Raw genomic sequence first — 26,789 nt, 5'->3', positions numbered from 1 at the left:
CACTATAAGATAGAAATGTGAGGGTCATGGAAGTGGGGCAACCTCTTCTCTATGAACCTCTGAGAAATCAAGGGTTCTAAAAAGCAGTAATTGCATTCAAGTCTTAAATATAAGTAGCTTCAAGCTGTACATTTGACAAGGAATTTAGCTCTTCTTTAGCTCTATGAAGGGCTAAAGAAGAAATGGAGAACTTAGAGCCGGTCAGATATTGTTGAATCCCAACTCCTATAATCCCTAATGATGGCAATACTGGCTGAGGCTGATGGGAGTTACAGGCCAACAATGTCTGGAGAGCTGGAGGTTTTTCCTTGGAGCAGCCCTTTCCAATATTATAGTATTGCAAATGTTCAAATGATGTTGCTTTCCATTCTTGCAGTGAATTCTAAAGTTTTGAATTCTGCCTCTGGCATTGATTAGTCAGTGACAGCAGTTTGACAAATGGGAGTGAATTGAAAAGAAAGGAACAAACGTAATCATATGTAACATTACAGGATTTTCCCCTATTTCATAAATAAGTTGGCATCTGTGGTCTAGCTAGCAAAGGTTACAATTATACTGACTTCAATGGAGCACAAAAAAGGTCTAACAAGCTATTATTATTTTTCATGAATAACTAAGAGGTGGAGAACCTCTGGTCCACTACCAAATGTTGCTGGACTGCAAATCCAACCATCCTTGAATACTGTCCATTCTGTCTGGGGATAATGGAAACTAGAGTCCAAAGCCTTCTGAGTCCACATGTTGCCTGTGCTTAAAAGAATACATGTGAAATAAACTTTTGAATACTTGGCTGTTAAAACATTAAGGTAAAAACTTCCAGGAATGTCAGGAAGTCACTTTATCACTAAATTGGACATGGTGGGAAACAACTACTGTCCCATTCCAATAGGCCACAGTATGTATATTTAAAAAAAACAAAAACCTTGCTGGCATTGACCAAGGATCTAGTTAGTCCAATAATCTTTTTCTAGAGCTGGATTGGAGGTGCTTAAAGAAAGCTGACAAGCAACAACCAACCCTCACTGGCTTTCCATCCTCCAGGAACTGGTGTTCAGAGGAACACAATCCTAGCACCTGGAGGGTTTATCTAGCTACTACAGAGAAAGACACATAGGATCTCCCATTCCAATAGCCCTCTGTTAGCTATGTGGACTAAGAAAACTGTGTATCTTCTGCAGATACTTTCCTACCTAACTTAAAAGGAAAGATAGAGGTGGGAATGGGAATGGACACACAGCTTAAATTGAACGTAGTGGATTCTGGGCAGTCTGTAAGAATCTGAAATTTTGCACGCCAGTGTCCTAGGTCCTCCATAAGTTGTTTATCCAATAGACTTAAAGACCTGATATCTACAACTTGACTTCACAAAAGGCAAAGAAGAAGTCACCAATATTTCAAATCTCCAGCTTTGGTGGACACTTACTTATTGGATGTTGGTGTAGGAACATTTGCCAGGATGGAGAAATTATTACGTACGCTCCTCAAGCTTGCCAGGACCTGTAGAAAGTACATGGACCAAGCGTGTTAGCGCTACAACTTGTAAGCAACTGAATAATTTAAAAAATATCAAAGTGAAGGAGTCTTCCTCCATCTAAAGGATTACAGGCTATAAAGGTAAACCAGAGACTTGAGTCAAGAGAGTTCCTTCCAGACCCAAGTGGAAAAGTGTATGTTGTTGCTAATGTGACACAAAAGGAATTAACTTCCTTTTCATTCTTCCAACAAAGAAAAGCTTTAGATTTCTTAAAATGATCAGAGGCTCAGTACATTTTGCACTAATAAAGAGAAGGAGAAAAGAAAACTTGGCCATGCTGACAGGTGGCTGATAGAAATACAAAGGATGGTATCATCCTGGTGGTCTGCAACTTTTTTCATCCACAGACATACTGTGGCTGAGAAAGTTATTTTAAGGAATCCGATTGGCCTCTAATAAAAATGGCTTATTCAGTCACAACCCAATAAGAAATGGAAGGTCTACTGAAATCTAGTAAGTTTTAGGAAAAATTCTGAAATTAAGGAAAATAAGACCAATCAAAACCCACCTGTAGTGTACAAGAGCTTGCACACTATAAATTAAGGCTCATCCAAAGTTTGAATAAACTCTGATTCCTTCTAGGAAGGAAGGTTGGTTTGGAGAGGAGGGAGGACCGGAATAAGAAAAAAAAAACGTATTCTTGGCCATCCACCCCTCTCTACTTGGTTGCTAAACATCTCATCGGAAGAAAAACTCTAGAAAACTTAAAAAATACTTTGTGGAATTTTTAGTAGTTTTGTTAAAGGTAGGATCCTCCCACATGTGACCAACAGATTTTCTCAGGGGTCTGGGCCATACCTGGGCAAATGGTGTCACTATTAAGTCTTCGGCATGCCTGCAAAGGAGAAAAATGACAAATCTGTATTACTTGGAAGGGAAGGAGCAGAACGGAACCTGAACACAAGATTCTACTTCCCAATCAAAAGTTAAAAGTATTGAATGAGGGCAGAGGAACCCCAGGCCCCAATCTTTACTCAACCAGGGAATTATTCTACCACAGGATTGTTTTGAGAACAAAATGGGGGGAGGGAGGGAGGGGAAAGTACTATGCACAATGCCATCAATTTCTGTAGGAAAAAATAGGGTAGAAATGGGAAGAAATAAAGAATAATAGCTAAATCCACACCCTTCCATACTCTGAACTGCACATCTTTCCTGGCAGGAGACTTGGATAATGCTCAGAGAAAACAGGTCATCTTTGTTAAGCAGAAAAGTCCACTTCTGAGCCTCAAAACCATTTATATTTAAGGAAAGCCAACCAAAACGGCAATCCTAGCCTACATGCTGAATACTACTACTAACTTAACATTTTTCCCCCTTCATTTAAAACTTGTTTGCTGTGTTCCTTTAAACTGTCTATATTTTGCACAATCCTGTGGACAAGACTGTCCGATAACAGAGTCCAGAGGAATCACATCAAGGATCTGGATAATAGCCTGTTCTACAGGGAAGCACCTTATAAATACCTGTTTCAGAGCTAACCAGAACCCCCCACCCTCCCTGCCCAATCCTTTATTATTCTTTCTCTCCAGAGCCTTTGGTAGGAGACAGGACTTTGCTGGTGGAAACATTCCTGGGAGCCAAATGGGGTTGGGGGGCTGGCGCTGAGAGCAGCAAAGAGGTTGGGACCAGATTACACGCAAGGCTGGGTCAAGGAGGCTTTGAGGCTTGCAAAAAAGACTCATGAGCTGCAATTTGTCTATCCCCGTATTATCAGAACTGATCAGGTTCTCTGCCACCCAAGGCAACCTCAGGTCTTGCTTTCCTAAACTTCCATCCCAGAGGGCAAAGCTAGTTTTGCATCATGTCCAGCCCCTTGCATACAGTATATGTGGGTCAGATGTTTTATTTCTCCTCCTTATTTTGTCCCCTTTCCTTTCTACTTATTGACTGATTCTGTTTTTTTCCCCCTAGTTAAAGACCCATTACACTTTGCAGGGACAGAAAAGTTCCAGTCCTTCTCCTTTAACTCTGCAACTATCCTCCCCACTCTTTCATTTAACATCTAACGGAGAAGGAAATAGAGTCACCCCTCTTTTTCCAATGTTGGCCCTACCTCCTGCTGTCCCAAAAGCAACTTCTCAGAAGGTAAGGAATGGCTCCACCTTACCTAAGACAGAATTTGCATTCTGGACATAGGTAGCCTTCCTACCCACTGCATCTAGATCAGTGTTTCTCAACCTCAGCAATATTAAGGTGTGTGGACTTCAACTCCCAGAATTCTCCCAGTCAGCATGCTGACTAGGAAAATTCTGGGAGTTGAAGTCCACGCATCTTAAAAGTTGCTGAGGTTGAGAAAAAATGATCTAGAGAAAGGGTGGCAACCTTATTATGGAAAGATACCAATTTTTTTGTAATACTTTCATGGGCTTCAAATGTTGCAGGGAACATAGCAGCAAAGTCAAGTCACATGAGGTTAATAAATATCTGGACCTCTTTCTTTTTTGGCTTTTGGGGAGACTGGGGGTGGGGGGTTACATAAAATAGGGTTGGTAAATCAAGTGGAGGTATAACAGAGCTATTTTGCATGTTTTATAAAACACACACAAACAATTAATGTGTGAGCTCTGAGCCACCCAGAGTCAAATGGAATTGGGTGACACCCAACTCAAAATGAACAAACAAATAAATAAAACTGCAGCACCAATTTTTTTCATTTTGCTTCCCAACACCAGCATCACAGTCTAAGGGGCCTGGCTGATCCACAGGAGGGTCCAAGAAAACTAATGCAAAAAGTGAGTTTTGCTCCCATTCTCAGCTGTGCTGCAGGTAACAGCCCATTTATTTTATGCTGCAGTTTGGTGAAAATGTTTGTGATTCTGCCTGCCTAGATCGTCCAGGCTTTGCTTCATGGCTATGGATCACAGGAAAAGTAGGCTCAATGTTGAGAACAGGCTTTTGTGCAAAAAGAGTCTCCTCTTTGCTCAGAAGAGAAAGCGCAGTTCCTTTGCGACTGCTTGACAACTGCCTGTCCCAACACTGAATCACCTTCAACGCAGCCTTGAACACACCCTGGCCCAGTGTTTCTCAACCTCAGCAACTTTAAGATGTGTGGACATGCCGGCTGGGGAATTCTGGGAGTTGAAGTCCACACATCTTAAAGTTGCTGAGGTTGAGAAACACTGCCCTGGCCATTCACTAGGGCCCCCATCATTCACTTGTTCAGACACAGTGGGGCTCAAATACGGGCTCTGTGTCTTACAGGCCAACATTCCTGCACTCACTCAGGACTGCCAGCTAAAGGAGGGAAGTGCTAGCAGGCACTGCTGGGAGATTCAAGGGAGAGCCCATAAGCCTCCCAGCCTATGGCCGAACCAGTGCTGCTGTCCAATAGGCCAATTCCTTGTCCTCCCTTGGTCGGAGGAGCTTGTCACTGAGAAAGGGAATGAAACTAGATGGCTAGCTTTCAGCCCACCCGTCACCCACGGGACCAGTGAGCTTTCCAGCCCAGTCTACCTGCCTGGGCCTTTAAGAGAACAGAGGCCTTCTCTGCTTGCTCTGTGATGTCCATGTAATTCCTCTGAAGAAAGGGGAGGGACTTACGCTTCACTGGCAATGGAGGAGTTGCGTGACATGGTCTTTGGCGACATGTCATAGTCACTGTCTGAACGGTACAGGAAAGACTCGCGCCTCTGGCTCTGCGGAAAGCTGGGGTGAAGCACCAATCCAGGGCTGGCCTGTGAATCCAGGGGGCTGCGACCTGGAGATGGGCCATTCTCCACCTCGAAGCTGTCAGAGGAAAAAGGAAACATGTCAAGGAACAAAAGAATGTTGCCCACATAATATTAAAAAGGCAGACTCTCCAGGATATTAATGTGGGAAGAATAACCAACTCAAACTGAGTTCAGCAGCTCTGCCCAGCATCTACTCTTACTCACAGACCTGTTTTGCATACTGGGCTACATCATGGATTACTTAAACATGGTTTATTGATTAAGCCATAATTGGCAGGGTTCAAAGGTCGTGTTAAGACACAAGCATGTTTGATAAACTATAAAAGGCAACATGCTAAGCAAAAAACCAGAAATCACATTATGGCTTAGTGCAATGTGTGAAACAGTCACACAGGAAATTTTGTACATTACTTGAGTTCTATTTACAAAAAAAAAGCAGCTGATAAACATAAACAGTTGAATGCAGGTTTATCTTCTAGAATCCTCTGTAAGCTAAACCTACATCAAATCTGCAGTGGATTAAAAAAATGAATGTTGTTCCTCACTCTTTGCACATCTAATGCTGGCACATAAAGGTTAAGGTTATAAAGGTTAAACTGTAACATCAATCTAGTTTTCAAAAACTCAAGAATCTCACTTTTCTTTTTTAAAGAAGAACTACTGATCCTACACTGAAGCAATACTTTGGAAATAATATGAACTACAATTCAGAATTAAATGTTGAAAGAATCTCTGTCTCACTGCCGCCCTACTGTCCTCTGTTCATTACCCATAGCATCTTTCCACCAATTCACAAAGCCAGCTAAAGTTCAAGCACAGAGTTCCCATGGAAGTTGTAAACTGAGCATGTCTAAATAAAACTAGCCAATTTGCACCAACCATACTGGTTTAATTGTTTTAGGTAGATACTATGCTTCAAGCAACACAGCACATTCAATTTCCTTCATGCAAAACTGGAACTGTTCAGTAACCGGCATAAATAATGCCTTATAGGATCTCTCTCTTCCTTCCTCATTTTTAAAACCTGTTACTCCCCCTGCTGGTCAGTAAACTGTTTCTATATACTGTAGGTACAGTTGCATTCCTGGACTGTAAGAGACTAACAGCACAATGTGTTTAATAGGAATTAAGCCCTGCTGTGTCTGTTGGGGGCTTCCTCCTAAATAAGTCTCAACAAAACAATGGCATAAGGATGTTTGTATTAGCAGACTGTGCAGAGATGTCAACAGAATTCCCACCCTAAAGTGAGTTAAAAGCTCTTCTGGAACGTGGTGAAATAGAGCACCCATGGTGCTCTTCTGCAATATTCAATGCTATTCTTCAGCCCTGAGTATCCTCAACCACACACTGCTAGTGCCCTTCATTACAATGTGCAATTCCTCAAATGCTAGTATCTCATCAGCTCAAGAGTCACAAACTCTAGTTTTCCATGGCCCGCAATCCTTGCAGCCTACTCCAACAAACTATTCTACCAGCCTACTTCTCACTGCTGACTCAGGCAACTAAAAAGTTTCTTTCAGCATGTCTTTCTGACTGGAATCTGTCTCATGCGCAGCACCCATGCCCCAGCCACAACACTCAGTGCCAGCTGTAGCAGAGAGAAGACGCCCAACTAACCTTCGGATGGATAAATGGAGGCTGGGCAGAGCCATGACCCGGTTATAATCAATGCCGCTTGCCATGTGGACATGAGCTGTCCTCCTCGTTGCTGAAGAGTATAAATTCTGAGTTACAAGGTGTCTAATCCAGATATCTGCATAACTCAAGCCGCTACTCTCCCTCGTCACACCCAAGGTTGTGCTGGGAGATGTTGGTGCAATCGAGTTGAGAAATATGGCTAGAGTGACAGGCTGACTCATCACTTGACAACTGAGGCTTGAGCTATGGCTGGGTGGAAGTGACAGGATCTCCTCCAGCCAATCGAACAAGAAGAGGATGCCACAGCAGGAGTTCCAGGGAGCATGAACTAGAGCGCTCAGCCACGCTCAGAAGGCTGGACTTCCTCTTTACTGTGGTTTCAGCATTTGGGGCTTTCACTTAAAGTTACCAGTTTCTCTCCCACACACATAAACAAACACACATTCCACCCCTGAGATATTCCTGCCTAAGACAGGGGGTCAAAACTAAAACCCCAACATCCAGAGCTTGGCTGGCCATAGCTACCTATTTCAATATATCGAAGCCTAGAGATGCAAATTGTCTAGGGGACAGTAGAGAATAAATGAAAAGGAAAATTAAAAGCCTAGTGACAACAACAACAACAACAACAACAACAACAACAAAGGTTTCTTCATTCAGTCCATTGGCAAACTCTCCAAGTTCCTTGCCCTGCTATAAACACCTGCTCTGTAAAGCTTTTGTTTGGTGCCTCTCCATAAGATGACAGCTCAGCTCCAAATGCAGGGAAAAATCCTGGACGACAACACACTCTCCTCTTGAGAGTCTGCCAGCTATACAACTCAAAAGCTGCTGCTGTTTGGAATTAGCAGCGCCACAGCTGGGGAGGAAGGAAGACGCTATTGAGTCAAGGTATACACCCATCAGGAATATCTTTAGCTATAAGAAAAAGGACACTTCATATATAAAATTAATGAAGCATTGAAAATTCTTATCTAACAAGTACAGTCCTATTTAAGTCTATGAGGCTTGTAAATTCACTGTTTATTTACTTTGCAAATAAAGCACTGTGAAGCTTGGGCCAAGGGGGCTGGCCAAAAGAATTACTATGAAACACTGGAAGGAGAAATCGGTATCTGATCTGCGGCAATGGATTGTTGGTAAGTTTGTTTGTTAAACTTTGTATTAGGGCAAGGAAGAAGACTTGATCAGTTTTTGCTGGAGATGTTCTGTTTATAATATAATTTTCTTTGGTTTACTCTCCTCACCCTATTATCTTTTTTTAATTAAATTTTTTAATGTTACATTATAGTGTTAATATTCTTCCCTTTTTTAAATGTTAGTTTGCCTTTCTCAACTTTTCATATATGCTGGACTGCCATTCCCATAAGCCCTGACACCATGGTTTTGGTGGGTGTGAATTGATGAGAATGGTAATCCAGTGCCCCTGGATGGCACTAGGCTGGAGATGTCCACCAACTTCTGCCTTTTGTTCCAATCCATATTAATTTACTAACATTCCTTCAGAAAGAAGTCTTATTAATCTTATTAATCTTAAACTTCTTAAGAATCCCTTCTTGATAAATTAAGCCACAGAAGAGTTAGCAAAGAAATCTCTGGAACAGGACATCCCACCCCTCATACTTTCCAGCCCTTTAATGACCCTTCTGCTCTGTCTCACTCCAGTATATTTTTCTTTGTAAAAAGTCTGAGTTTTACCCTAGAAAAGCTTTCAACAGGCTGACTTCTCTGACCCTACTTATGAAACTAGGCTTCCCCACTGAAGACAGTCAGTCAGGTCAGGTCATGGGAAATATTGCCAATCCAAGAATGGCAGCCAATATCACAAAGAATGCTAAGATCTAGCTTTTGGCATATGCGTATTCAAGCATCTTCTCCTAGCACAAGGAACATCCTCTGGAATTTCTGGCTGTACAAATGAAATTTTCTTTCCTTTCCTCCCATCCTCTAGAGCTCTCTGTACCTGATTAACCTGGAGGGTCTCCCAACCAGGTATTCCATCAGCAGGAGACCACTGTGGGATACAATTCACTGAAAGGATAAGATAAAAAGCTAAGAATAACCCTACTGAGTCAGCCAAGGCCCATCTTAGTCCAGCATTTTGTTTCTCATAGTGGCCAACCCAAAGCCTGTGGAGTGCTTCTAAGCAAGAGATGAAGCCATCTCTCTCTGCCATCTTTGTCCTCATGCAGGTAGTATTCAGAGACATGTTGACTCCAACCTGGAGGTAACATTGAGTCCTCAAGACACTTGACAGATGCGTCCTCCATGATATTCAATCCCCTTTGAAAGCCATCCAAGATAGTGGCCATTATCCCATCTTGTGGTAATTAATTCCACTGATGAATTATGTGGTAGGTGAAGATGTGCTTTACTTGGTCTGCCCTAAGTCTCCCTTACATCAGCTTCACTGGATGACCTCAAGTTCTATTGTTTAGAACAGGGTTTCTCAACCTTGGCAACTTTAAAATGTGTGGACTTCAACTCCCAGAGCTCCCTAGCCAGCATGTGCCCCCTCAGCTGCCTTTTTCCCAAACTCAAGAGTCCCAAACCCTCTAGCTTTTTCTTATGTGGAAGGTATTTAAGTTCCCTGCTCATTTTCGTTGCAGTCTTCTGTACTTTTGCCAACTCTACTATATTTTTTTCAGATGTAGTGACCAGAACTGTACATAATATTCCAGACACACACCTAGTGTAGATCTGTAAAAGAACATTGCAATATGGCCAATTTTATTTTCAATCACTTAATGATCCTTAGTATGGAATTTGCCATGGAAGCTGCCATGGATAAATTTACTCAAGAGCTTTGGACAAGGAACTTTGACCAAGAACTCTGTCAAAGACTTTTGAAGCAAGATGTCTTTACAGAATCCATGCTGATTTTCCTTTCACAAGGTTTGTTCTTCTATGTTCAGTAATTTCTCTGATTACTGTTTCTACCAATTTTCCAGGAACAGACATTAAACTGACCGGCCAATAATTTCCCAGGTGTCTTCTGGGCCTCTTTTTAAAAATGGGCATTCACATCTGCTACTTTTTAGTCCTCTGGCACCAGGCCTGATCTGAGGAACAAGTTACATATTTCTGCTAGGAGACTGGCAATTTTACATTTGAGTGTTTTAAAAACTCTTGGGTGGATGTCATCAGGACCAAGTGTTTTAATACTATGTTGTGTATGTCCTAGGATATTTTGTCTTGTTACTCTTAATTTTTATGATTCCCTCCCTCTACATAAAAGTCAATACAGGCTGTCCTACTTAAATTCTTTGTGTTAGGACAGACTTTCCATTTCCTGAAGGAAGTCGTCTTAACTTTTACGGCTTCCTGGATACTAATAGAAAGCAGCGCTGGCCTCTTTCTGAACTTGGCCGACTCTTTCTTACATTCCAGTTGAGCTACAATTATTGCATTTTTAAATAACCGTAAGGGAATATGAAAACATTTCTTGATTTTTCTCATTTGCATGTATGCTACATGTAATAATATAATGCTTGCAGTTTTCAAATTGGTTCTACAACAGTTGCATCTTGCACCAGGTCACTGTTACTATTTATGATTAACTCTACAGTTCTTCCTCTCTGATCAGTTCCAATTGTTCTAAGGCACAGTTACATATATGGTATCCAGAAATCAAGTTTCTTCACTGTGCCCTGAGCATGACTGTAGCCAGTCTATGTAAGGGTGACTGAAGTCCTCCAATTTGATAAGAACTCAAAGCAATTGCTGACCATCCTGGCAAAATAATGTTTTTCAGGTCACAAAGAGTCTGAAGGCATTGAGTGACTGAACAACAATGATTTTTACAACAACTTCTTTTTTGTATACTGCCCTGATCTATTTCACCATTGCAGGATGACCCTCAGCATTTTGATCAAGTGATGGTAGCATATCCCTAGGTCTAATATGTATTTATGGCCAGATACTGCCACCTAGAGAGATTCTTGGTCTTCCAATATTCTCTAGCACAGTGTTTCGCAACCTTGGCAACCTTGGCAACTTTAAGATGTGTGGACTTCAACTCCCAGAATTCTAGGAGTTGAAGTCCATACATCTTGAAGTTGCCATGGTTGAGAAACACTGCTCTAGCATGTTAGGCTTTCTGTTCTCCTTAACAAACCACCACCTCCTCCAGTGTGCCCTGCTTTGTTCTTTCTGTAAAATTTCTAATCAAGAAGTACCCTCAACGATTCTGTTCTACCCGGTTTCTATTATAACTACCATATCTATGTTCTCTTTACAACCAAATGAGCTAGTTTGGTCTAGTGGTTAAGGCAACGGGCTAGAATTCAGGGGACTGAGAGTTCTAGTCCCGCCTCAGGCATGAAAGCCGGCTGGGTGACCCTGGGCCAGTGCCTCTCTCTCAGCCCAACCCACCTCACAAGTTGTTGTTGTGGGAAAAATAGGAGGAGGAAGGAGTATTAGGTATGTTCCTCGCCTTGAGTTATTTATAAAGATAATAAAAGCAGGATAAAAATTTAAAAAAATACTCTCAATTCCCCATCTTGGGTGGGAGACGTTTAATAGTGGTGTAGAAATACCTATATCCTATGTTCTTTTTCAAATGTTGGTGTGAAACTTTTTTGTGGCCTTTTTGTCTCCTTTTATCTCCTGATTATCATGGCCATTCATAGTCCACTCTCTGCACCAGTCCTACCTTTACAGTATTTTCGAAACATTTATACAGTATTTTCGAAACATGTATCTTTTGGGGGAGATGGGTGGTGACAAAATTTGATAAAGAAACAAACAAACCATTCCCAACTGGATGCTGTCAGGAATCAGTTTAAAAGTTGCTCTTCCACCTTTTTGACGTCATGAGACAGCAGCCTGGATCTATCTTGGTTCAAGGGCAGCTAGTCCCTGTAATATAGGTGTGGCTTATTTCTCCTGCCCCCACCCCCCAATTCTCCAGTGTCTTCTAAACCCTTTCCGCCTGGACCATAGGCTTATCCATGCATTGAGAATGGATGAAGGCTTTATGCATCAATGCAAAATTGCAAAACACCAGGCAGTGAGAAAAGTAAACCATGTGCCGGAAACGTATCTATGTGTTCTGTGAGCATGGTTATTACTGTAAGAACCATACAGCTCTGATTATAACAACACAGTGTAAATAGCTGTGTTAGCTTCCTTCTCTGGCATAACTTATATTCACTGTTCTAGCACGATCAGCATCACCATGAATCCAAATCAGCGCAGCTGCAAGCATGCCCCTCCCCTCTGTGCCTCATCACATTATCAAGCCAGCCTGGATCACCACATGGGTTTTTCCAGCTGGGCCCTTTGGTCTGTTTGGGAGTAGACTAGTTGTCAACAGCAGAGCAGGCCTTAGGAAGCCTCTCATCCTGTTACAGCAAGGGGGGGCTCCAAGGCAGCTCTGCTGGCTTCTTCCAGTCAACCGCTGGAGAAGGGAACACCTACAACTGCCACATCATGCGAAGCTGGAAAAAGTGACACCTTGAAGCAGGCAGCCTTAAACACTTTTTTCTTTTATTATTAGCTTATCTCAAAATGAATTTTTAGTGAGAGAGCGAGTGAGTGCGAGCGCACTAAGGTATCTATTACTCTTTCCTTCTGACTCTACAAGTCATTCATTCTTGCTTTCCTCCCAACATTAATGGCAAGACTGAAACAAATCATGCAGGATTTTGGCATAAGCAGATTTGGTTTCTGCCTGTGCTTCCCCTGCTTCAGTCAAAACTACTGGCCAAAGCTTTATTTCAGAGGGAGAGAAATGGAGGCATGGGATGAAAAGATGCAGGGAAAGGAACTGAACCTCAGCTGAGGGTAAATAAATCTATGGACACGGTATGGTGCTCTTCACACATTTGTCATGGCCAACTTAAAAAGACACTGCCAGAGGTTCATCAGGCCTTTTGCACAATGTGCCTGGAAAAGGGACAAATTACCCTTGGACCAAACAGTTTTACAATACTTTAGATTGCATCAGGCTTTCTTTTAATGATTTCAAAATATGGTAAAGCAGCACTGTACTTGAGGCCCCTCGAACAAAGCCCTAGATTTCACCTTCAAAGCATCAGCTCTGCCTCACTCGATCAGTGCAACTCCTGGATTTCATTTTTTGCAGCTAACCTTACTTCAGACCAAATACCAGCTTAATTTCCTTCTCAGACTGTTTGCGTCAATAATTTAGAGAGTCTTAAGCACTGTTTTTGTATATCCAACTCATCTTGGCTGTACCTCTGCGTATATCATGGCACCTTATCTGGCGTGTGTGCGTGTGTGTGCATGCAGCTGTTTCTGTAGTCAATTTAGCTGCAACTCCTTCTGAGGCATTACAATGCACAGATGCACAGATATTGAGAGCTGCTGACGACATTCCCCACTCCTACCCCAGGGCAACAGATAAGATTAAGATACCAAGGGAGGGGCAAGGAAGGTAATGATGGTCTTATCAGGGTCTGGACAGAGGAGTAACAAGAGTAAGGATTCACACAACAGTGCATGCCCATAATTTGGGTTATGGCATATTTTCCCCCCAGGGGCTGAGAGCTTCTGGGTTCTCCATACCAGCAGGTGTGCCACTCACTTAGGGAAAAAATTTGGACTTTCCTCCCGCCTTTCTTTTGTGTCTTAATTCTTTTGATTGTCCCTTGATTCCCTTGGAGCAGAAAAAAAAATACAGAATACGTGTGTGTGTGTGTGCCTGGCACCTTATTTTAACAGGACTCTTCTGCTAATACAGTTCCCATAATTATATAATGTGACTCGTAATTGTAGAACTAATCCTCAGACTATTTATTGAAAATATTTGTAAGTTATTTTGGAGTCATACCCCCTCAATGCAGATTCCAATCATATAAATGCACAACGTAAATGATTTTACTACAGGATACCATAAATGCACAAAAATCAAGTTATCAGTCAAATACAAAATAACTTACAAGCAGCAACTGTACTAATTATAAGCATCACCCAGCCAAGAAAAAGGAATGTAATATTAGACAAATGCAATACTGAATATACAAAACTCCAGAAACATCTCACTTTAAAATAGCAGGATGCAAATTCTGTTGGCCTGGGGTGAGAGCCTAGAATATTTTTTGGGGGGGGAATGGGGTTTTTAGGGTAAAATAGACACTTTAAGCCTCTGCAATTTGGCCAAAAAATTTGGCTCCACCCCAGTCCCCAGGACATATTTTTCACATTCCTGTTTTAAGAGAAGGCATCTATAAACAGGTGGGCCTTGGTGCCTCCTTAAAGATCTGCTATAATAAATCTTTATTCTTTCACTGGACCAGAATTCCACAGGTGTGGGGACTACAGCCATTTCTCATGACCACAAGTCCAGTGGCTTTCAAGGGTTAAGTTAAGAGGCAGGATCTCTGAAGGACATTGATATAGGTGAAAGTGTTCCTTCAGGTGACTTTGCCCCAAATCATTTAATGCTCCAAAGATGAAGCAAATAAGAATAATTGCAAATGCTTCGGAGAGAGTAAGGCCCATTAAATACTGGTGGCGCTACTTCTGAATGCGAATTATGCTGCACAGTGATACATACTTAGCCAAAACTAAAACACGCTGAACTCAACATTACTACACCTGAGTAAACCTTCCCAGGATTAGGAACCACCGTTCCAGCCTTATGCGCATTTGTTTCAGAATAAACAGCACTGAATTTGCTCCCCAGTAAATGATGGCCAAGGAGAGCCACTGTGATTCATCCATCCTCCAGCAGCTTGCAAGGTTTCTGGGCTGGCTTTGTGGCCAGGGTTTCTTCCCTTCCTGGCTGGGATTGAAGCCCAGCGGACTAATGGAGGGGAGAGAGAATTTCCATTGCATTTGGGGTTCTTCACACTTATGGGCATAGAATTTCTGGCCACCAACAGCTACTAGACAAGCTAGATACAAGGCCACTATCCTATCTGCACAAATATCTACACATTGAGTAGCCTTCTGACAAACGGTGCATCTTCTGTTCACTGGAATGACAGCTATATTTCACTAAGTGTTTCAGACTACACTGGTGTGAGACTCTTGGCTAGAGAGCTTTGTCACCCAAACACCAGTGCCCCATTTGTGCCTAGATAACAGAGGCAGACCATATATTTGAATAATGTAATGTTCAATTGACTAGCAGAATCTGCTTCTGAAACCAGCAGAGAACATAAGACGTTTACATAAGAAATTAACCAAGAATTTGGCAGGCAGAAAAGAGCCTTTAAGGATGTGTAAAGAAGGGTGGTACTTTAGGGAATGTATCTTAGGGTGGAGAATTAGGGCAGGCAATGTTAAAAGCACTGGAGGTTTTGGATTCTTTTACTGGATCGAGCAGGGTGAATTTTTATTTTTATTTATTAAAACATTTAAACCACCCAAAAGCTGAAGCTCTCTGGACAGCTTACAATAAAACAGAATCAGTTTGTATTTTGCCTTAGTATTCCACCAGCTTCTCTTCAAAACACTGTTTACAGCACTTTGCTCTCCTCTGCTTTTCCAAGTAAGATATTGCTGATTAACAAACAACAAAAATGTAATAAAAAACACATGAACTGTAAATTGCATTATGTAAGTGTTAAGTGAGTCTGTATTCATTTGTTTGCCAACTCCTTCTTCCAGGATGGAAGTATGTATGGTAGATAAGAGATAAAGAGAGCAGTATTAACACATGTTTACCCATGTGCCCATTTTAGATCATTTTGAGGCAATGGGGCTTAGATTTTAGCCTAAAACTGGACTCCCATAAACAGATGAAAACACTTACTCCCAAGTAAATGTTTTAGGACTGGGAAAGAAAATCCCCTACTGCATCAAGTTCTGATGTTACGGAACTACAGCTCCAGTAGATCAAACTGGCGAATCAAAAGGAAGAAATGCTGAAAGCTGTGATTTACAGTAGCATCTGGCAGGCATGGGCTCTATGGACCGCACATAAGGTAGTTTTTGTATGTTAATGTGCCCACCCCCCCATTAGCTATATGGAGAGTCCATAGCCCAGTAGGACTTGGAATGTAAAAAAAAATCCAGTGGCTCTTTATAACAGAATCCAGAAAAGCAAGATTGGGAAGAATCACCATTGCTTGAGAATTCAGTGACTTCCTGGTGGTCTGAAGATGTGCTAGCCACAATGCCCATAATTCCCATCCCACAATTCCTAAATCAATTACAGATAATACACCTGGAGACCCCAGTCAAAGAAAGCTTGAATAAACAATACTGGACTAGATGAACCAGATGTTAGAGTCAATTTTAAATATTCCTTAAGTCAGGCATAGGAAACCTGTGGATGTTCAAATGTTCCTGAAATACAACCCTTCAACCTCAGGCAGCTTGGACACGGATGAGCTATGCTGCAGTTCAGCTCTATCTCAAGGGCCTCAGATTCTCTGGGACTGGCTTAAAGTACAAGCTGGTTATGGAAATATTTGCCATGCAATGTCACATGTAGCTTTTTAAAGCTCTTTGCCAGATGTGCAGCCCCCAGGATAGGTTGCATTTCTACATTAGTCACAGCACTTACTGAGCATGCGGCATTGACAGAGAGAGAAACAAAACTTGCTAAGCAGGGAAAGCGCACACAGATGGGACATTCCCCACATGAGGAATCAGTGTGAGTAAGAACATCTGTACTGGAAGTTTATTGCCCAGTCAACAACATCCTGGGTCTTAAGCAATGAATGCAGTTTCTTCTTGAATTCAGAGACAGTAATTTCTGTCATGGTTTACCTGCATGCACAAAACTTTTAAAAATGTAAGATCACCGTTTCTGCAGAAGCATCCTCTGAAAATGGGAAATGAATGAAGCCAAGAAGTTGATCACAAACCCACAGCAACCTCTCTGTTTCCAATCAAAATGGGTGCGGTTATTTATTTGGCTGCTTTATGATATGGAGAGGTTCTCCACTCGTAGAGTTTATTTAAGGTTAGGCATCAAAGTCGATTGTCACTTTTGCAGTTGGACAGCCCAGAGGGACAGGCCCAGAGGAGCTACAACCCAACATAGTGGGGCAGAGGAGAAAAAGGAAGGCCAGTGCAGATATACCATCAGCTCTAAAACTTCACAAAACTCCTTCAACCAACAGCCAGAAATACATACTTGAAAATTAACCTGAGGGAAGCAATTTTTGATATGCTATCCAGAGATTTTTTACTGCAAGGAGAGATACTAAAACTACAGTATTTTTCTTTAGTCCACTGTCCTTCATTTACAAAAGTAGCTTCTTCATCCATAAACTGTATTAGGTTGGGGGTCTGTACACCATCACCAAGTTAGAAACATGGCTAGAACTAAATTCAGAGTTGCTTCACACATGATGTAGAAGCAAGCCAATTCATCTAAACCAGTGTTTCTCAACCTTGGCAACTTTAAGATGTGTGGACTTCAACTCCCGGAATTCCCCAGACAGCCATGCTGTCTGGGGAACTCTGGGAGTTGAAGTCCACACATCTTAAAGTTGCCAAGTTGAGAAACACTGGTCTAAATAAATGCTCCAATAAGTGTCTGAATGAGATTCATGTCTCTTCAAACATGCATTTGAGAAATTCACATTTTAAAGGTATGCTTAAAAATAGTGCAAAATAGCCCTTGGTTCAGGGCAAGGAAATCAGGACAGTGGACACTTTCTGACCCAGGCATTTGCAAAAAACAAAAAGTAGGAGGAAGGATAAAAAAGACAAGAGGGAACCAGAACCCTTGGGGTCTTAGCCAAGAAGACAGGATCAGGGTAGGGTTAGAGCAATGTTTCTCCCATCCGGCACTCTCTAGATGTGTTGCAAATGAAATCTTGAAAACTCATGCCCCAACTGAAGACTCTTGCTCATTTTACATGCTGGTTAGGAGAACAAGTGAAATCGGTGGGAATAAAAGGCCAGAATTCCTCAGTTTGAAAGCCCTGCTTTGGGGGAAAATGATGCCTAAAACAAAACACCAATAAATAAATTCCTAAAATTTTCTATTGGAATAGTGTAGGCATCCAAGTCTCTGAGCTGTGAATCAGACTATTCTCCATACAAATCTCCTCTCAGCCACGACCCCTGCCCCCCAGCTTGTGGGCTTTTGGTAATCCACAAACCCTGAAGGTGCACTTCAGATCTGATGCTACTCAGGCCTATCTTACAAGGTTACTATGAAGATTAAAACAGAAATGAGCAAGTTCCTTTGCACCTCAAGACCCCCTTCTTTGCAATCAGCAGATCCTGCTTTGAAAAAACTGATGAAGACTGACTGTACCTTCCTGACCTTTTGAGTCAGGAAACACTACAATCTGTTAATGCAAGCCCAACAATAGGCATATAGTAGTTAAAAAACAAAGACCTCCCCCCAACCCCCACTTGCTCCACCCGTATGTGACGTGGATCCATCTAATTGTCAACCCCACCCCACCCCAATATATTAAATATAGCCTCTGGCTACCAAAGAACGCTCACCCTGGATTTAAAAATGAGAACTGCTTAGATGCCGTTCAAAAGAAACGATAAACTTCCCTGCACTGTGCTGTCTGAGAACATGGGCAATGCCCCTTGAGTTTCCTATCTCTACTTTCTCCAACTAGAAGTGGCAACTGTGGAGCTCAGTGCTTACATTATTTGAGAAGACTTTGGAAGGGAAGCTGTTCAAAGAGGAATCCATGAGTAATCAGCTCCCTGAAGCTCAAGGCCTCCCCTCAGAGAGCAATTAGTAAGTGGGTCCCTTGGTTGATACACCAGCATCACGATTAGCTCCCAAGAAGCCTTCTGAGTGTGCAAGCACAAATAGCTTTCATATTCATCCCGGAAATCTTCATCCCATTACTGAGGGCGGATCATTTATCAGATAGCTCTCCTATAAAAATAAGACAGTCTGCTCAATCTAAGGCCTTACAAAAGTCCTGGAACTGTTCTCTCATCATCACTAGACAGGATGGCCACCGTAACAGGAACTGTATCCGTAGGGTAGAAGATGCGGAAATAGGGTAGCTGCAGCTTCCACAGATAAATAACTGTTCTCACAATTACGTTCCCCGCATTTAATCCAGAGTAACGGAGCAAGTACATTTTCATGGTGAATATTCCCAGTAGGAAAATTTGCCAACCAAAACAGATTAACCAATTACGGAAAACTTATCCTGGGAAAGGAGGAGTGATGCACTGGTCCTTGAATGTCTGGATGGAGCGTGAGTCTATGCCTAATAGCTTTACTGACATAGGGGTAAGGCACTCAGTGGTCAGATTCATGTATTTTGCCAATCCATGGTTTAATCATATTCCTTGACTAAAGCTAGGCTGGAGTGGGTCACACATAACATTGTCACAAATAATTAGTTGCAAGCCTTAATAGTTGGATTTACCCATCACACTAAATCAGAAACAAGCATTAAACTTGCTCTATAACATCACTATCAGCCCAGCCAGTGTGCAAGAGACCAGAAGCAAGCCTATAGATGTGAAAGGAACAGATGTACAGTGGGGCATGACAGGGGTCAGTGTTTATTGAATATGTCAGAGCTGGAATAAGACCAAATTATCTGAACAGAAAGCTATTAATCCTGAATAAGTGTACGTATCAATGGTGCAACTGGGAGCTAGAGTACCAGTTAATGAACACTGTATAATGAATACACTGGACATTCTTCAAAACAACAAATAAATCCTCACCAAAGGATGAATGGAAAGTTGTCCCAATAGATTGCAAGACATCATGCCCTTCTGGGCAGCTTTTGGGCCTGCCTTCTGCTTCACAGAATAATACCCCAATGGTTAATTAAAAAGGAGCGTACACTCTTGGTCTAGGGAACTATTTTGCAGGGCAGGAGATGCAGCTATCCCTATGGTGTTACACCATGGCAAATCTCCACTACAAATGTATGCCAAGCGGATCAGTCAATAATCTGTTGGAGCTCCAGCAGTGGATGCTCGTGCAAGCAGACCTTACATATCCTCTGAGTCCAACATTCAGAAAGCAAGAATGGTCATGATGAGCAACGCAGGCTAAACCACAATCCTCAATACTGAAAAAGAGTTCTGCTCTCTAGCTGCCAATGCCGCAATCAAACTATGCCGTTTGGCAGAGTTAGACTAGGAAGGCGACAACCATGCAAACATCAATGCATGACTCAAAGAAGGAAGAATTGAGGATATCTAATTTCCTTCTTCTTTCAGTTATGCTTATTTCTCTTTCGGTGTTAAATAGGCCTGACAGACGTTTACAATAAGTTGGAAAAGCAACTGAAACCCACCTCAGCGTCATCAACAGACCCTCTCTTTAATGTATAAGCCAGCTCAGCAGTAGGCAAGCAATACACATTGCCCTTCCCTCCCGCCAGCAATTTGGGGATTTCAGCTGATTTACTCCAAGCAAAAGCATTTGACTTCAGCTGGTAAGTTAGGAAAAACTTTCAGAAAGTCACAGTATGTCCTATTAGTGGCATGACTACTTAGAAATTCTTGACAAAAAATTAAAGAGATCTATGTTTGTGTTAAACATGAGCTTCAAGATTAAAAAAGTTCAAAATTTCTAATGGGAATCTTTCCCAGTTCAGCAGGTGACCCTTTCAACAGGTGAGGAACTGTGGATCTTCTGCGTGCAAAGCCTGTACAGCATTCTACCCTTAGTGCCAGTCCCTCTAAAATGAAGTGCCGGGGCTCAATGTTGAGCATAAAAAATACCAAAGCAGATCAACAGTTCACTACTGTTAAATCCAAGTGGCACTGCCAAAAACTGCGGAGGGAAGTTTTTTCAATCACTGAACTGGGCCATTCTGCAGCCCAAACTTGCCACTGACCTAAGGCCTTCTCGGATGGCTCATAAAAACTTTAAAATCACTTTTAAAACAATTTAAGTCTCTTTTTCAAGGCTGTAGTTATGGAGAGCAGGGGGGATGACTGTCCTTTTAAGCAATATAAGGCCCCTTCCCTAGCCATTGAACTTGGGGGAAAAAAAGACGTTTCTGGCTTTTTTATTTACGGAGAGAAAAATATTTTCATTTCCAACCGCCTAGCAAGTAGAAAAGCACTAGTCTGAATGTGAGCATTGGTTGCCCAATTTATGAAACAACTGAAATAAAATATTACTGAAACAAAGCTCAAGATACAGTAGGTTCCCCCTTCCCCCAACCGCTGAGCGTGTTTTAAAAGAGAGATTTTGGCAGCTGGCTTATATGCTTATCCCACTTTCATCCCTTTTAAGCAGGTTTGGCAAACATCTGTACTGTTCCCAAAGCCTGTCAGACTAAAGGAGACAGCTAAAAACCACCACAGGGAACCAGTGCCCTTCTCCCACCACTTCCAGTGCCTTAAAACCTTTTGCCATCCCCCTTCCTGTCTTTGTTTTTAGGTTTTGCATTGCCTACGCAGGGCTGTGCTCCCTGCCTTGGATTCTTTGGACAGACCCTCACTGGTGAGAGGCCAACTATTTAATGGGAGACCAGAGAGAATTGAGACAACAGCCCCAACCGAGTGCGTCATCAATTCTCCTGGGCATCATCCAAGTGGAATCGGAGTTCCATTCTCAGCTGGCTGGGACGTCAAGCCTCATGCTTGCACCTACTCCCCCTTGGATCCTTTCCCCACATCTGCACAAGTCTTTCATACATGCTTTGGTCTAGCTGGAGGAACCCAGAAAAGGTTCCCTCAGATTGTTCAGAGAAGGAGACTGAAAAATAAAGAACTTGGGACTGAGCTTCTGAAGAAACAGTGCCCAAGATGGGATGCAGCGTTACACAGCAGGCCACTTCCCCAGAACTTAAATATAGCTCCTCGTCTCTGGTTTCCTCTTTGGCGTTTCTCTGTCCTGCCCGGCTAAGCAGGCAATGCACTAATGACAGCTCTCTCTAAACTTGCTTGTCAGAGGGGGTTGCCAAGGAAAATGGAAGGAAAAGAAAAAGGAAGAATGGACTTTAGCAACTTGGTGCAGATTGGAAACTATGGAAAACTATGGAAGGAAAACTCCATTCTACTATTAACATAGAGATAGCATGTTTATTCGGAAATTAGGTCTGTGGAGGTCAGCTGGGCTCATGCTCTAGTAAGCATGCAGTGTAGGGCTGAGGCCTTACAGAATTCTTCAGTTTGCACGGAAAGTAGTTAAGAACCATGCAATGGACATGAAACCACGATGGCATAACCCATATGGGCACAAACCTATGCAGGAAGGAAAATTAGCTCTTGTTACCAAGGCTTGATGGAGTCTCAGGCAGGAACTGGTCTACATCATCATAAACTAGGGAAACTGGACAATGAACAATACTGCTGCTCTTTGCAGAAGACAAGAGATAAAATCCACTTGGAAGTTTTTCATGCATCAAATCCATAAACAGCTTTACTAACATGGATTACTCGCTGTTCTGCAAATGCCTTCATTTCTCTGCGGTTGTGCGCAAGAACTTCAGCACCAATTGTAGAGAACGTATGCACAACTACAACACCTTCAAGAGACAGGTGGGAAGCAAAATCAGAAGAGCAGCCCCAAAGCAAGATTTAATCTCCAGTCCTATGCCTCACCCTTCCTTCCTGAATCTTGAGATATGTAAACTTCAACTCCCAGAATTCTTAACAATAGGTATTCCAGACATCTGCAAGGTGCCCAGGATGGAGAAGACTGCTATATCCACTTACAAAAGCTGAGCCTTACTGAATTCAGTTGGGATTTAATCCTGAGTAGACATGCAAGGGGCGGGCTATAAAAGCTCCATAGATCCTTCCATGATTCATAGCTGATGGAACAAAATCTCAAAATTCAGGATATATTACTGTTCTTTTCTTGCTTAACTTCTGGGCTTCTATTGTGTTCCTTCTGTTCTCCTACTTGGAAAATGGAAACCCATTTCTGCACCTGAGTATATATGCTATCTGTGCTCAGCATTTGCTCAGTTGACATGACAGCATTTACAGAAGTGGGTTCTGATGCATGCTCCTGACATACCGATTTATTTGTCAGGCACCACACAACAGTTTCTTACAATAGATAAACTGCATAGCCCAACTGGGGGCTTGCTTGTGCTGCCCAAAAAGTTGAAATCTATGTAAGGCTTTTCTTGAAGAAAAACCACAGACATTGGAGCCCAGGATGGCGTGGGAGGATCAAAGTCTCACAGCCCATCCAGCTACATAGGGCAGCCTTAACTCTTAACTTTCAGGGTCTGAAGGAACAGTGCTGTAGCTTAAGGCAGGAATCTGAAAGGGACATGGAGCCCAGCAGGTCTCAGAGCAGGAGGGTCGGGGGTGCTGGTCCGATTAATCCAATTAGGGAAGAGCCAATTACGGAGAGCCAGTTTGGCATAGTGGTTAAGGGGCTGGCCCAGAAACCACAGGATAGGGTGAGCTAAGTTTAGTTATGGTGCCAGGTTTTAATATTTTTATTGTACATAGATGTGGTTTTCTCTCTTGGTTGTGGGCCACCCAGAGTTTGGTACAAGACGGGTGGCTATATAAATGTTTTAAATAAATAAATAAAACAAATAAAAACCAGGAGACTGAGAGTTCTAGTCCCGCCTTAGGCATGAGAGCCGGCTGGGTGACCTTGGGCCAGTCACTCACTCTCAGCCCAACTCACCTCACAGGGCTGTTGATGTGGGGAAAATAGGAGGTGGGAGTGATAGGTATGTTCGCTGCCTTGAGTTCGTTATATATAAAAAAGGCAGGATAAAATAATAATAATAATTATTATTATTATTCCAGGAATGCCTGCCTGGGCTAGGTACCTAGGAGAAATGATACATGAGTCAGCTGAAGCCCTTATGAGAGGGGCAATTATCTCAGCAAGAATCTGAAAACAGGGGTTCCCCACTGAAGTAGACTGCTTGATGCATACTGTGGTAATTAATTGTGTGTGTGCGCGCACGCACCTTTGAGTCAGCGTTGACTCCAGGCAACTACCTGGACTAGTCCCTGCAGTGTTCTTGGCAAGATTTTCAGAAATGGTTTGCCCCTGCCTCCTTCCTAGGGCTGAGGGAGAGTGACTGGCCCAATGTCCCCCAGCTGGCTTTCATGCTTAAGGCAGGACTAGAACTCACCGTCTCCCGGTTTCTAGCCTGGTGCCTTCACCACTACACCAAACTGGCTCTCACTATGGTCATGCCGCTCTGCATATGCTGAGACTAGAGAGAGAAAGGGGATTTGCCTCACTTGACTTCACTTCTGGTGACTTCACAGACGTTCCATATCGTTCTTTGGGTATTTTTTTTTCCAATGTCCCTACAGCCCTGGGAGCCTCCCATCCAATTACTCACCAGGCTGGACCCTGCTTAGCATTTTTCAAGAGCAGCCAAAGTTGTTAGGTGCTGCCATCTGCGATGATTACATTTGCCTATGGCAGCAAAAGTCCTGGCAGAGGCATCTCTAATCTGCGAGGAAAGCAGGGACAACAGCTGCCAGGGTAGGGTACTGAAACTCAGCTGTTTGATTTTCTTAATGGGAGGAGTGATATCTCATTTTGGGGTAGGGTTTTTCTGTACATCCACATGCTTCTAGGTATGCTTCCTGTGCCCTTGAGATCTATGGGACTACAACTGCCACAATAATGGTTAGTTATGATGGGGGTTGTAGCACATGTAACCTGAAGACATGTAGTTGGGGAAGCCTGATCTAAATGTTTATGATACCTGGTTTATTTGGGTCTCCAGAGACAGCGCATAAACATGTCATATGGTGTAGATACAGTGTTTCCATATTCACAGATAAGGGACAGAATTCTTTTTGAATTCTGCTCAGATCAGATACAGAAGGAGAGGGCTTTATTATTTCCTCTAGAGAACTGAATTTAAGAGATGGGTACCAGATCAAGGAGACCACCTAGATTCTGTATTCTGTTCTGTTGCCTAGATCACAATTAAAACTGACAGCCTCTCTTCCATACAGCCATTAGCCTGGCCCACATTGCCCATCCTTTATCCTCATGTGACCCCTAATATAAAGCCTACCAATCCCTCTTTCTTATCGTGTAGCAAACCTCGTCCAAAACTGGTGCAGACACTTAATGCTACTGATGACACATTCTTGGAACATCCCAGCTACGTCCTATGCAAGGCAACAGACAAAAGAGGAGACTGATGGGAAATTGCACCTATTTTCACAGGAATAAGAAGATGGAGGGAATAAGGAAGGAAAGAGAGAGTGACCCAAAAGGGGAGAGAATGTAAGCTGGGGTTGACCGCTTGCCCAGAGCAGATACGACTTGGATCTTTCTCAAGGTGGACCGAGCCACACAGACCTTACGGCAGACGGTGACAGACAGACAGACCTTCTGGCACATGGTCCAGAGATTCCCTGCTCAACGTGCACGCAAAAAGAGGTGGTGCTTGTCAGAGAAGGGCTGAAGCCAGGAGCCACAGACACCGACAGATGTGTCCCCCTTCACTTGGGAAGGGTGTTCCTTCCAGCCAGTGGACAAGAAAGGCAGCTCCAGGACCTCAAAGGGGTTATTTCCAATGAATCTTAGTGGCAGCCAAGTCTGAATGGGCATTTAACCCTGGCACGGAGGGCACCAGAGAGCCTGCAACCCTCTAGCCAGAATAAAATGAATTTACTGTATCTTCTTTGTTACTTATGCCACCTCTCAACAAACGTGTGTTTTCAGGTAAGCTAACAACATGTTTTAAAAAAATCAACCACGATATTCAATAAACAGTACAACAGTACACAGAAAATATACTCTAGATAAGGAGCTCAGTTCTTCCTGCAGTTCAAGGGATGGCTGCCTTGGCCAGATGAGCAACACAAACGCATTTTGAAAGGTATTATCCAAATACCGATGAAAATGATTACCACCTGACAACTGTGCTTCCCAATTCAACTTTTCAGAGCCTGCTGGGCCCCAACTACCCTTGAGAAGGTTATTGGGTGCAGAGACACAGTAGCTTGCTTTGCAAGACCATAACAGAATCATGATTTATTCTCAATGTCCTTTTATATAAAACATTGAATAAAAAGTACCACATGGGCTGGGTCTGCACAGCATGGTAGGCTAAAATGGAGTTGGCTAGCTAACTAATCACGTTTATAAACTGCTGCAATCCTGAAGGCCTCTTGGCAGTTGTGGTTTTGTGAAGCCCTACACACCGCTGCTTGAGACTGAGTTACAGTAGAAAACTTTATGGGTGTCAGAAATAGCATATAACTTCACAGCCCTGCCAGAGACCCCTGACCAGGATCACCAAGAAGGAGACTAAGTAGGTCTCACTCCACATCTTGGAAGACTTCTGGAGAGGTGGCCCTATCCACCACATCCAGAGACTTTGCTGAGCCCCCTTTGAAACAGGATTAATAAAAGCTTGAATGAGGGGCAGAACGGAAGCTCTGCTCCCCCCGCTCCCCAAGCCAGGAAGCCAGCTGCCCGCAGACCCCGTCTGCGCGAATTTCTGCCACATCCCTCGATCCCACTCCTTTGCAAGCCGCACAACCGCAGCTTCCTCCCTCCTCCCGGAAACTCCGAGGCTGAATTGACCGACCTCACCGACTTCGCCAACAGCCGGTGCCGCTTAATGTCCTCCTCGCTGAAGGAGAAATGCATGTCCACCTCGGTGGCACGTTGGTGACCCGGCGGGAGCCCGAGGAACCGAGGCGGCGCGAAGGCCTTGGCTGGCATGAAAGAGCTCGAGAGAGACGCCACTCATGGAGGAAGAAAGGCGTCCCCAGACTCGGCTCCGGAGCCCCGAAGTCGCCCGAGTCTCTGAGCGGCTGCCGCGGTTCCCGAAAATCCCCAGCGCGCTGGGCAGCGCCAGGGAGTTCGGGCCGGAGGAGGAGGAGGAGGAGGAGGCGCTGGCAGTGGAGGTGGCGGTGTTTGGGGCGGAGGGGGCGGGGGGGGAATTGCGATCTAGAAAGCCCGGCGCCGGAGCGCAGGGTCCTGCTGAGGAATACGGAAAGGTAGCCAGGAGCGCAGCGAGGGCACGGGACTCGCGGGTCTTGGAAGGCGCAGTCCTTCTTTTTCTCCCGCAGGAAAAACGCTCCTGCGCTGTCCTCCGCGAGGGTGCTACGGAGAGAAAGTTGTTAAACTCAGGGCAGGGCACGTG

The 26,789-nt window shown here is 43.3% G+C and overlaps 1 protein-coding gene across 2 annotated transcripts in view; it reads right to left on the bottom strand.

Annotated features, from left to right (window-relative positions):
- The window catches only part of PDE4A (phosphodiesterase 4A), a 106,065-nt gene that overhangs the window by 48,027 nt on the left and 31,249 nt on the right, over positions 1-26,789 (bottom strand). The window contains exons 1-4 of one of the 2 annotated variants that reach the window (XM_063294326.1): positions 26,229-26,417; positions 5,078-5,263; positions 2,333-2,369; positions 1,424-1,497 (exon numbers count right to left, since the gene is read on the bottom strand). In XM_063294326.1, the coding sequence (XP_063150396.1) occupies positions 1,424-1,497; positions 2,333-2,369; positions 5,078-5,263; positions 26,229-26,365 (434 nt within the window). In that variant the 5' untranslated portion in view covers positions 26,366-26,417. Of the gene's footprint in view, positions 1-1,423; positions 1,498-2,332; positions 2,370-5,077; positions 5,264-26,228; positions 26,418-26,789 lie in introns of those variants that run through there. The other variant, XM_063294325.1, reaches the window with a different exon arrangement.

This window comes from Candoia aspera, chromosome 2 (genome assembly GCF_035149785.1).
Source record: "Candoia aspera isolate rCanAsp1 chromosome 2, rCanAsp1.hap2, whole genome shotgun sequence".
In the NCBI taxonomy this organism is placed as follows: domain Eukaryota; kingdom Metazoa; phylum Chordata; class Lepidosauria; order Squamata; family Boidae; genus Candoia; species Candoia aspera.
The sequence above is the reverse complement of the archived record's forward strand: the minus strand, read 5'-3'. Positions and strand labels throughout refer to the sequence as shown.